Source organism: Physella acuta, unplaced genomic scaffold (genome assembly GCF_028476545.2).
Source record: "Physella acuta isolate Inbredline_101_S28 unplaced genomic scaffold, ASM2847654v3 ptg000151l, whole genome shotgun sequence".
In the NCBI taxonomy this organism is placed as follows: domain Eukaryota; kingdom Metazoa; phylum Mollusca; class Gastropoda; family Physidae; genus Physella; species Physella acuta.
In genome coordinates this window covers 40977-53413 of record NW_026731670.1, presented here as the reverse complement: position 1 = coordinate 53413, position 12437 = coordinate 40977, and the positions used below count along the sequence as shown (strand labels likewise).

Below are 12437 nucleotides of genomic sequence, written 5' to 3'. Positions count from 1 at the left end.
AGGCTGGTTACAAGATGAACAGTGAACACGCTCACAAGTGTGATGGTAAGTTTGACATTTTTTTTCATAACATCTTTCTTTAAAATCTCTTAATAAAATCTAAACAAACTTTTTATTCAATATTGTTTCTAATGATAATGTAACCCTCACTCAGTGGGGATGCTTTTACCCACTGAGGTGTTGTGGTTAAGACGGGCTGACCCTGAGATTAAGTACACACCGACACCGACAGTTGTTGTCCAGTACTCGCTCTATTTACAGCATCGAGCCATGACGGCGATGCAACACAGTAGTACAAAACAAACTAGCCAAGAAGAAAAATAAAACCGTAGCCCTTCATTAGGTCTACATCTTGGTCACCGTGTCCACAGACAGCAGGCTTGCATGTGCGACACACACGGCTAGGCATGAAACCCACAGTCCCATGTCACATGACATGGGACACAGGTAACATCGCTCATAAAAGCATGAAAAAAACAACTACGTCCACAGAGCCACAGCCCCACAGGGGCCGCAACTCAATGAATTAAAACTTCATATTTTTATCCCCCTTGGCTGGTAACCATATGTGTTACAATAAATAAACATAATTATATGTATCTAAATTGAAATTTCATTTAAGGTTTTTTAATACTTTCCTAACTCTAAATTTATTTAAAAAAACGATACCATTTTTGTCTGTTCTAGCTGCACTTTATTTTTCTATAGCTTGAACCCATACATGTCTCATTACATATTAGAAACCAGTGCTAGTCCTAAAACACATTCAAGTTTTGCGTTGATAATTTTTTTTCTAATAGCATGTCCTGATAATATGTATGGGTTAAACTGTGCCTCACAATGTGAATGTAAGGGCCATGCTCTACGATGTGACAGTATCAAGGGCTGTATCTGCCAAGACAATTGGAAGGGAACAAACTGTGACATTGATGTTGATGAGTGTGCAGAAGCTCCAAACATTTGTCCACCAGATCATTACTGTAAAAATACTAAGGGATCCTACACATGTAACTGTCCTACAGGATTTGAAGATATCAATGGGACTTGCATCAGTAAGAATTATTCATTAATAGAGATAAGCAGTTTATAGACCAATAATTTGGTGTTTGTTTCAACAATATTTTGTACTACTATAAATCATAGGTGAACATTATACTATTCAGGTCTGTAAAATACAGCATTATTGCCATAAATAAGGTTTTTATTTAGTGGCTATAGGATTGTTGTTTAACTTGGTTCATAATTGATAACAGAACTCAAATGGCTACCAGACAAGATATTACAAATGTAATGTAGTTTGGCATTGATTTGGATAGCCATTTGACACCATTATCTGGCCAGTCATATTAAATTAAATGTACAGTAAACACCACATAAAAATATTAATGTCTATGACAACAAACATATATTTAAGATAAAACACAGATACTTATTACCACAAAAAAATTATGTTAGTAGTTTTAACATTTGATTTTATTTATTATTAAATTGGGAATGACAATTTATTTATTGTATATAAAATTTCATCAGCATTAAATATTTTCATTAAATTAACTTTTAAAAATATGCTAATTACTTCAAATGCATTGATAATTAATTATTTCTAATTTCATTTTTAAACACTACTGACTAGAATAGTTCAGTAGATGTTATTTAAATTGTGTATAATCATTTGTTTTTCAGACATTGATGAATGCAACAATATTCTGCTAAATAATTGCTCCCAAAACTGCATTGATGCACCAGGCTCTTTCATTTGTGAATGCTTCAGAGGTTTTACAAAACTTTCTAATGGGACTTGCTTAGGTAATATAAAAAAAACATTGATTTTAAATCGAAGCCCACATTGTAAATCTAGCTATAGTTAAAACACTATAAAATATAAACAAAAACATTTAAAGCTGTAATAAGCCTAAATAAAAAAAACATAACTTCTGAAAAATTGTATCCATCACATTGAAAGTAAATGTTATCAATCTATTAATTAAGAATCTACAATATCTCTACAGATATAGATGAATGTGATAATGGCCAATCTGGCTGTGAGCAGATCTGTTTGAATGTTCCAGGGAGTAGCTACTGTGGTTGTTATCCTGGTTATAGATTAAAGGATGACAGAAAGACATGTGAAAAAGATGGTAATTTTAAAATATAATAAACAAATACTTAGTAAAAAAATCAGCATGTGCAGATACAATAGTATTTATTTTTAAAAAGTTGCTTTAAAAACACTTAAAATAGAAATATTTTTGAAAAAAAAATATGTACTCATTAATTTACTTACAGATTATTAACATAATATTTTAATGTGTGCATCAGCAATAAAAATCTATGTTTGAACTTTATAAACTTTTAAAAGAGAAATTACATTTTAATTTTAGTATGCCATAACTTGTGACCCAACAATTTTATTTTTTCAGCTGTGGATCCTTGCATCAATTTTTACCTTAACTGCAGCCAAGGCTGTACAGATGTAAATGGAACACCTCAATGTTTCTGTCATACTGGCTTCACTCTTAGCACTAATAACTTTGATTGCATTGGTGAGTTTGTACATTATTTAAAATTGACAGTTTTTTAACTATATTGGAGTTTTAAAGAATTAAATAATAAAATATTAATAGGTTTAAGTAACCCTTTTTTATTAACTTTAGTAAAACATTTCTCTGCCTCAACTTGAAATAATTTGAAATATTTGTATCAAAAACAACAAAAAGAATAATCATTTTATTGTTTTAATGAAATTTACGCATTATTTAAAGAATAAAAATAACTATAAACAACATTTTCCTAGAAAATATCCAACCATTCTGTATAAATTAAAAATAAATCACTACTCAAATGTAACGTCTTTTTTTTTAGATGTAAATGAATGCAAATCAGAAAATAACAAGTGTGATGGAAACTGTGTCAATACTATGGGCTCTTACAACTGCTCATGCCCTGTAGGCTATAAACTGCAAAATGATAAATTAAGCTGTCGAGGTAAAATAACTTATATTTAAATGAGAAGTAATTTATGACTGCATAGTGTTTGTTCTCTTTACATGTACTATTCATAGCAGCACAATTATCATAAATGCAGATACTGCATGTTTCCAGCTTTTGCTATTTAAGATTGTAAATATTTTTTCTTACACTGCTATGGTTAATAGTTCTATTTTTATTTTGTCTCTCTTATTTATTTGGAATACATTTTGTTTCTGAAAATATTATATTTAAAGCAATAATATAGTCTAGTATAAGTTTATAATTGTCTATAATTTAAGTAATTTTAGTTGCAAATGATGTTTTCCAAAAAAATTATAATTTTGTAATGTTTAATTTCATCTAGCATGTGATGCTTATCATTGGGGAGATAACTGTGCAACTACATGTAACTGTAGTATACAAGGCACATCAAGTTGTGATGCTGAAATTGGATGTCAGTGTAAAGCAGGCTGGGCTGGGACATGGTGTGAGATTGATCAAGATGAATGTTCTAGTGAAATTTTTCCTTGTCTGCCATTGTCTTCATGTATTAACACACCTGGATCATTTGAATGTCAGTGTAAAGAAGGATATATTGACTTAACTAACCATACATGTACAGGTAATGTGAACATCCTTTTTAACTTTGTATTTCTTTTAAAGGCACATACACATTATTATTAATCACTAATTCTTGAACGTATTTTAATACACCATTTAAGTAAAATTATTAAAATATTTAACCATTTAATTATATTTTAATGAAAAATGCTTCTGAAAAAATTATTTTTGTTTTGTTTATTAAAGATAAAAACATAATTTCTAAGCAATTTAAACACAAATAACTCCCTTGAAATGGTAATAATAATGACTTATTATCAAACTAATTATTCATTCAAGTGTACCGATAGAGTCATAGAAATCTACATTGCTACCATGTGTTTTCAGAATGTTATTATGGAACTAACAGATACAGTTGTAATCAAAATTGCTCATGTAATGTAACAAAGGGTATTTGCTTTGCTGAGAATGGAACATGTGAGTGTCTAAAGGGATGGAAGGACACAGGCTGTAATACTGATATAAATGAATGTAACTACCAAATCAATCCATGTCAGAACAATTCAATCTGTGTTAACACATTGGGATCATATAGATGTGTCTGTGATAAAGGCTTCTTTAAATCAAACCATGGTTGCACTCGTAAGTATTTTACATTTTTATTTTATTTTATTTTTTTATTTTTTTTATTTTTATTTATTCTTCATTTATTTTTTAATTTTCTATTTTGCCCAAATAATATATTAATATTAGAAGCTATTATAAAGAAAGAAAAAAAATTGACATTTTTGAGCAAACATTTATTGACACAGCTAACTGAAAAGCCTTAAGACTTATTGTTTTGTAAATTAAAAATTGAAAATGAAAGTTTTAAAAATTAATTTTAATTATTTTACAATATTTGTTTTAGCTTGTAGTAAAATGAAATTTGGTCAAGACTGCAGTGAAAAGTGTAATTGTGTTCAGCTTCACACTGAGAAATGCAACAATATCAATGGATCTTGTGCATGTAAGCCAGGCTGGACTGGAGTTCATTGTGAGACAGATATTGATGAATGTTTAAACACTAGCTACTGCCAAGATGCACATGATCATTGTTTTAATATAAATGGATCGGCCGAATGTAGATGTGATGAAGGATATGGAAAATCAATTGGCCCACTTTGTGAAGGTGAGATAAGTAATTTTATAATTGTTATTTATCTTACACATCAACTCATGCTTAAGTTAATATTTCTTTTCACACTTTAGTTAATACTTTTAGGCAGTTTAAATTTTTTTTGATCAAACTAAAATTACATCTTAATTCACTGTTTAATTTACACCTCAGTCACATTTTAATTGAAATAAAACCCACTCATTTGACATATGACAAATCAGCCGACAAATGTTTAATTTCATCTAACTATCAAATTTAACATTAGTTGATTAACTAAAGTAGTTTTATTCAAACCTTCCTGTGATTATAATATTTATTGTAAACATTTTACACTTACAGATATAGATGAGTGCCTTGATCCATCTTACCAGTGTGACTTGAAGACTACAACATGTAACAATGCAGAAGGATCATATGAATGTATTTGTAAACCTGGACATTTAACAAAAACAAATGACAAATTTGCTTGTACAGGTGACTTTTTATATGAGCTGATAATTTGATTTTGTACTTTTTAGAGAGTAGGTTGGCATAGCTGAATTCTAGAGAACTTAGACATCAAGATTCCCTGTTTATGTCCAAGACACATGGGGCAAATAAAGTAGAGTTCATCTGTTTCAGTGACCTCTTTATTTTCCTTAATGAGAGTTAGGTACCTATCAGAACTGGGTGAACTCAGGGACATTCTACTGATTTGAAACCGGATTTGGGTTTAGCAGTCTAGTGCTCTACTTCAGTTCAGTTCTAGGGCTTGAGTTAGTAGGCATTTCTGAGTGTACACAGCTCATGGGAGTACCTGACTCAAGTGGAAAGTAAATGTGGCTATACATGTGCAGATCACACAACTCCACACTTTGCTGATATTAAAATTCAGATACCATCAACCCTAAAAAAGAACTACATAATTTTGAGAAAAGCTCTTACACTACTAAAAGTATTATATGAATATAATAATTTAAACATTAAATTATTCTATAAACAATAATAGTATTTGTCTAAAATTGTAACCTTTGTTTTTGTAATTATCTTACAAGATGTCTAAATACATTTATTAACATCTAAACTAAAAAGTTATATAATCAACTGATTTAACCAATGATGTTTCCATACAGTGAACTACATTTCATTCCCTTTGACTGTTCAACTTCAGTACCCCAAAGAGAAAATAAACCCATTCTTGTTTATTTCAACGACGATAGAATCAAAAGCATTATCAAGCAAAATTGCAGATAGTGTAAGTTTTATTTATACAAAACATTTATAGACTAGAAGGTTAATAAGGTTTAACATTATGCTTTGTTTAAATAGTATATTTAAGTTAAGTTTGAATAAAATAATCTTTTAAGCTATTAAAACTTCAAATATCTCTAAGCTCTTGCTATATTTATGTGTTACAATATAGTTATCAGAATTAGTAGCAATTTTGTTGCAATTTTGTGAATCTTTCAAAAGGCATATAATCAATGTTAAATTATAAATAATTCATTTATGGGTTTAAAACAGCCTAAAATGATCTATAAACATTTATTTCAGTTAACTAAATTTGGTAAAGAAAAACTTGGTCAAGCTATTTTGCCTTTCATTATAAATAAACTTGTGTAAGTATTACACAAAATTTGATTTTGTGGTGTAAATACTGTAACATTATATCTTCATTAAAATAAAATATTGTTTTCATTTATAATGTTGACTTATGCCAATACATTATGATAAGTTAAAATGCTATTTTTAAGACAACTTATACCTGTTAAAAATTACTTTTTTCTAAAGAAATGGATCCGTTATTGCCTATACAGAACTACAGGTTGATCAATTGTATAGTAACAGTGACTCAGACCCTGCTTCAACGTTTGCTTATGAACTAAACAAAGCAGGAAATTTGACTATTGGTTCTGAAGTAATTGAAGTACTGGATGTTTCTGTGTGTAACACTTCATGTAAGTCAATAAAATTTGTTCTAATTTATTTTTCTAATGCATTTCAATGAACTCAAGTATATAACTTAATTGAAACACATTTCATTATAAAAAGGTAAGCATTTTAAAAAAAAACTTATTTTCAGTAATTTGTATAGGTTTCGTGTGTGAGCATAAGAATAGTAAAAATAAATGTTATTGTACACAGTTTTTTAAACATTTGAGTTAATAATTAAGGTATTCATGATGATTTGATCCTTCTTAACATGAAAAAATACAAAATATTACAATAATTTAAGATAAAGTTTTACAGCTAATGCGCATACATAGTTTTGTTTTTAATTAGTGAAAACACTACCAAGTTCATGTGAGGTGTACTCTGTCTTGAAGAACTGTTCATCTAGTCCATCATACAAAGAGAACTCAGTAGCATCTTGTAAAATCATAGGTAATTCTTTTAAAATAAATGTAAAAACTTTATCCAGTTTGAATTTGCAAATTTATTTTATACAACATTGTTCTGTTAACAGCTATAAGCAGTCTTTTTGGTTTGTCTACTGTGTGCTTGTTTTGAATTTTTATAGATTTGAAATAATAATTTGAATAAATTATATTGCTAGTCCATTTATAAAATATATATGGGGAAATGTTTAAAATTTACTTAGTGTTAATGGGATGGTGTGGTTTAATGGTAACGTATACTACTGCTAAACCAAAAGTCCCAAGTACAGATCTCAGGCTAGTGTCTCTCAGATCTCCCAGAGACCTCCCAACACTGATGAGTACCTGACTCACATCAGGTAAAGGCAGAGGCATAGAGAGGGGGGGGGGGGCGGGGGTGCAGACCGCACCGGGAGACACCATTTAGGGGGGGGGGGTGACACCAAGGCAAAAAATAGCAATATATATAGAGAAAAACTTGAGGGTGGGTGCAAATCGAAAACTTGAGGGGGGGGGGATGCAAATCAAAAGTTTGAAGGGGGGGCATATTGAAAATTTGAAACTTTGTCCCCGGGAAGCGTCGCTACGCCTCTGGGGGGTGACACCATTAAGTGCTGCACCGGGTGACACCCGACCTCGCTACGCCACTGGGTAGAGGTATTTCTTCAAATGCTAAGGTCAAAGAAATAGGTGAATTTATGTACCTAATTGACCCCCAGTATGAAAGGAAACTATACTTATACTGCTAATATAGTTTATAAGTAGCAAAATACTGTATAATTATGACTGTCTTAGTAATACTCATTATTTCAAATAAAAAATAAAAGCTCAAATATTTTAAGATGCTGAGAAAAATACTGCATTAAAAATTGGATTGTCTGTTGGACTTAGCCTGCTGGTCATCATCACAATAGCTATTGTGGTGCTTGTTATCTTGCGATACAGAAATAGAAGACAAAAACTGGATAAAGAGGAATATATTGAAATTAATCCGTAAGTCTTTGAACTGAATGTGTCATAATAACTTCACTGTAAAAAAATTAAGTCAAGATAGCATATTTTGATTTCTTTAAAAAAAAATATTTATCAAAGAGCTCAGTCAACACATGACTTGTAGTGATTATGAAAAGGACTTAATGTTTATCTGCAATGATTGTATAATTAAAATAATAACATAGGTCTATAACTTTGTAATAATAATGCTGTGATCAAACATAGCTTTATATATTGTCTGCCATGAAAGCACATTCAAGATTCAGTGTTCTAATTTTTGTCTTAAATTTTTTTCTTAGACCACTGCTATCCCCATTACCACAAAAAACTGTATACAAAACAACTGAGGAGAAACATGCTTACAATACACTTGAGATGCAATATACAGATCCTGATGTACATTATCAAATGATACCAACCACATCAGAGGAACAAGGAACTAATTTACCTGACCAAAACACTGATATTAATACATATTATGAAATAGTGAAAGATGCAGAAAATAAGACAGCGGCATTTAGAGAAATGGCTACTTATTCAAACAATGACATTACTCCCAACATTCCACTAAGAAAGAAATCTAATAATAAACCAGCTGAAGATTCAAAAATAACTAACAGTACATACAATGAAATACAGAATAATCAAAATAGTTTAATTGTTATTAATTCAGATATAACCAATAGTACATACAATGAAATACAGAATAATCAAAATAGTGTAAATGATATGAATGCAGGAATAGACAACACTCCATACAATGAAATCCCCATCAATCAAGACCATGAAGTTGTAAACAGCCTAGAAGAGGATAACAGTCCTTATAATGAAATTAATCCTGACGAAGATAGAGGTCACAATCCATACCATCAATTAAATGAATCTGGAACAAATGACTTGGACAAGGAACATGTGAGTAGTACAAATTTGGAAATATACATTTTTAAAGTAGGATCACAATGACTGGTTCAGATTAAATTAGAACTTTTTTAAAAAAAATAAATGTTCAATGTTTAATCTTTAGCTATACTTCAATGACAAGTTTTTGTTTTTTTCATTTTTCCCCCACAGGTTTATGAAAAAATCCAAAAGTGAAGAGTTGAATCTAATCTAGGCTTAACCACATTAGTAATCATTAGTATGATATAATAAACAATGTTTGTAAATCATGTTTCCTTTTTCATTCATACATTAAAATTTACATGGATATTGTTTCCAATACCCCTGTATGAATATGTTACCAGGATGTATAAAACCCCAGCATTTATAGAATACCTTGGCAATTTAGCAATCCATGTTGTTCTTTGAATCACAGAATGAAAATTCCTGATTTTCATAAGATGGGCGAGTCATAGTCTTTCAATCCAGTGATCAGTTTTCTAATTTGATGTCTGGCTTAGTTCTTTCAAGCAATATTATATTCTACACTTTGCCTGTGGTTGTTTAGGTAAATGTATGACCCATTTCCTAAATGGAAATATTTCATTATTCTTGTTTTTTTTTAAAGCAGTATTAAATCAATTTACTCAAGGTGTTCAAATGAGTTTGAATTTAAATTCATGTTTGAGTTATGTTTGCCATTGTAGTTTGCTACAAGTTAAATTATGCATTTGATTGTCATTTTAACTTCTCATGTCCAAAAGTATAAATAGTTCACAATGGTTTAGTCTTTTATATGGTGCCTTTTTTACATGATTAATTCATAGAAAATAGATATTGGCTATATCCTTTTGTTGGAGTTACTAAATGCTTCATTCTAGAACTGTCTTTGGGTTCAATTTCTTGTTCTGTGTGAGGTGAAAGAACATTTGTAAACCTACATTTTCAGACCAACATATTGAAAGAAAACTCACATCAAATATATATTCATAACTTTTAGCATATGCCTGGTTATTTTTCTTTCATTTTATTTATTGCAATATAATCAGTATATTCAACTAAAGTCATGTTGTATTCAATATTTTGTATTTTTAAAATTAAAATGCACATAAAGATTTTGTGAAAATTCCCAAGGTACTTGTTCATTGTTGGTAACAAAACCACTTTCTAATTATATAAGATTTAATTAACTGAACTAAAAAATAAAGATATATCAGACATATACTATTAACATTTTTACTTATTAAGTGTGTACCATTTAGCCTAGTAGTATAAATGGAAATTATTTTTTTTTTAATTTCCCTCTTTCTTTGTATAATTTAACTTCCAGTATCATTCTACAAATATTGAAGTTAGTGTAACTTAAATAACAAAATTGACTGGTGTATTTACCTTATAAACACAACGAATTAGTAGGCTATTTATTTAGTGGCAGAAATCTTAGATGAAAATATGATTGTCTAGCCAGTATCAGCAAAAATATTAATTTGCATTAGTTTGTATCAACATGAAAATAATTGTGCATAAACCAATAGATTAAATTATCTTTACACTTATAATATGTAGTGAAGGGGGATGAATGGGGGTAAATGTTGTTGTTACTTGGTACCCTATCCCATTCGTCCTTGTTCAGTTCTCGTGCTGTGAATTGTAATAGTCCGGTTTGTACCAGTTTATGAAAGGGTATATAAGGTGTATGAAAACGTGTGTGATTGCCTCAGTTTTGTCCAGATCTCCAATGTTAGTACCGGTTAGGTTTATACTAGTTTTTTAGCCACTGTATCTTAGTTTACTGGCTTGTGTATTTTGTGTTTAGACTAGACTGTGTTAAGTGTAAATAGTGTATATACTATTAAATTCTTTTAGTTTTCAATGAGCCTTTGTTTCATTCAGTCTTATTTTGTAACCGTTTGTGGTTGTTTGTCTTATGTGTTGCGCTACGCATCGGATCACCCGGAAGGCGTGTCCGTGTGTTCACAATATAATATATTACGTTTGTTTTGCACAAAAATGTTGTCATTTATATTGAATTTATAAGTGAGAGTGTAAGATTGTGCTTGATATAATTACATAATTGTGGTTTTATTAAAACTGTAATACCAGATGTGTAATATAGAACAGAGATGTAATTATATGGAAATAAATATATTCTAATAACATTCTATTATGTACTTAAATAATTCTGGTACATTATTTTTCCATACATTATTTTTTTAGTTAGAGATCAGAAATTCATTATTTTCCTCAATATTGAAAAGGAAACGCCAGTGCAATTTTTATTTCAAATGTAATGATAGCAGCAGTCTGAGCACCAATATATTCTGAATTTTTTTATGCTTGTTAGCATGAGACTAGATGACATGGTCAAATGATAGAAGATTTGTCTGTTAACATAAATGTCTAGAGTTCAAGTGCTTGGCTAGAGTCCCTGACACCACCATACTCTGATGTGTACCTTATTTATGTTAGAAAAAGTAAAGGCGGACAGGCCTAGTACTAAGCAGACTATCCCTTCATATGCTGAGGTCACAGAAATTGTTGAACTCTACTTTACTTGCTATTTTATTATATATACTCTAGTTATACTCTAGTTAAATGCTACTTCCTACATATTTTCTGTTACTGGTATAATTACATGACAACACTCAATTATTATGCTAGTAGGCAGGCCTATGTTTTTAATTCCATTTCACAAGAGACAAAATCAAATACAAAACATTTAAATCGATTCACAAAACACATTCACTAAGTAATGGCACAAATGCACTTTACTCAGAGAAATGAAAAATGCATAGGCCTATTATAACTATACTAGCCTACTTATCAAGTTGTGAACTAAAGTGTTAACACAAAGGCTACCATGTATCAGTTTTGTGATGCAATTTTTTTAATATCTTTTTTCCTAAACTGTTGTATATTGCAATATGTAGACAACAATTGTAATAATAGTGTGCAGATATTAAAATAAATACCAAAATTAAATATATTTTAAAAACTTTGTGAACAATTTATTGCTAAATATTATTACATATAATATTTACATAAAGTATACTCAATTACTAACCAACAATAATTACAATTTACAAGTTATTAAAATTTATATATTAATTCTAAACATATTATTAACATTGAACCTAACCCAAAATATAAGATAATCATAAGGTTCGGTTAATGAAAGGAAATGGCAAAGGCTATAATGTGGTTAGTAAAACATTTGTTGCAACTATTAATCTAATTTTAACATGGATATTTCACATCATCTATATAAGGAGATATTAATTTTCACTGAATAATAATAAAATTAAATTGATTATACAATTTATTTTTCTAAGATTTAGGATTTATTATGTGCCAAAAGAGTTGTGATAATATTTAAAGTTTTTAAAAATCGTCAGGAAATGGTTTGCCGATATGTCAGTACATCAAGTTTTCATTGTATATAGCTTCACTAAAAGGAGAAAGGACTTGATTAAACTTTAAACATTTAGCAGCTGGATCACTTGCCATCACAGGGGGTA

General features: G+C 29.7%; 1 protein-coding gene across 1 annotated transcript in view; it reads left to right on the top strand.

Annotated features, from left to right (window-relative positions):
• Nucleotides 1-11052, top strand: part of LOC131935671 (fibrillin-2-like) — a 46276-nt gene extending 35224 nt beyond the window's left edge. The window contains exons 4-19 of the mRNA XM_059292190.1: nt 801-1052; nt 1684-1806; nt 2010-2138; nt 2421-2543; nt 2863-2985; nt 3335-3592; nt 3919-4173; nt 4442-4702; nt 5030-5164; nt 5803-5924; nt 6224-6288; nt 6461-6627; nt 6953-7054; nt 7890-8040; nt 8340-8952; nt 9112-11052. Coding sequence (XP_059148173.1) covers nt 801-1052; nt 1684-1806; nt 2010-2138; nt 2421-2543; nt 2863-2985; nt 3335-3592; nt 3919-4173; nt 4442-4702; nt 5030-5164; nt 5803-5924; nt 6224-6288; nt 6461-6627; nt 6953-7054; nt 7890-8040; nt 8340-8952; nt 9112-9135 — 2903 coding nt within the window. The 3' untranslated portion in view covers nt 9136-11052. The remainder of the gene's footprint in view (nt 1-800; nt 1053-1683; nt 1807-2009; nt 2139-2420; nt 2544-2862; nt 2986-3334; nt 3593-3918; nt 4174-4441; nt 4703-5029; nt 5165-5802; nt 5925-6223; nt 6289-6460; nt 6628-6952; nt 7055-7889; nt 8041-8339; nt 8953-9111) is intronic.
• Nucleotides 11053-12437: the final 1385 nt, after the last annotated feature.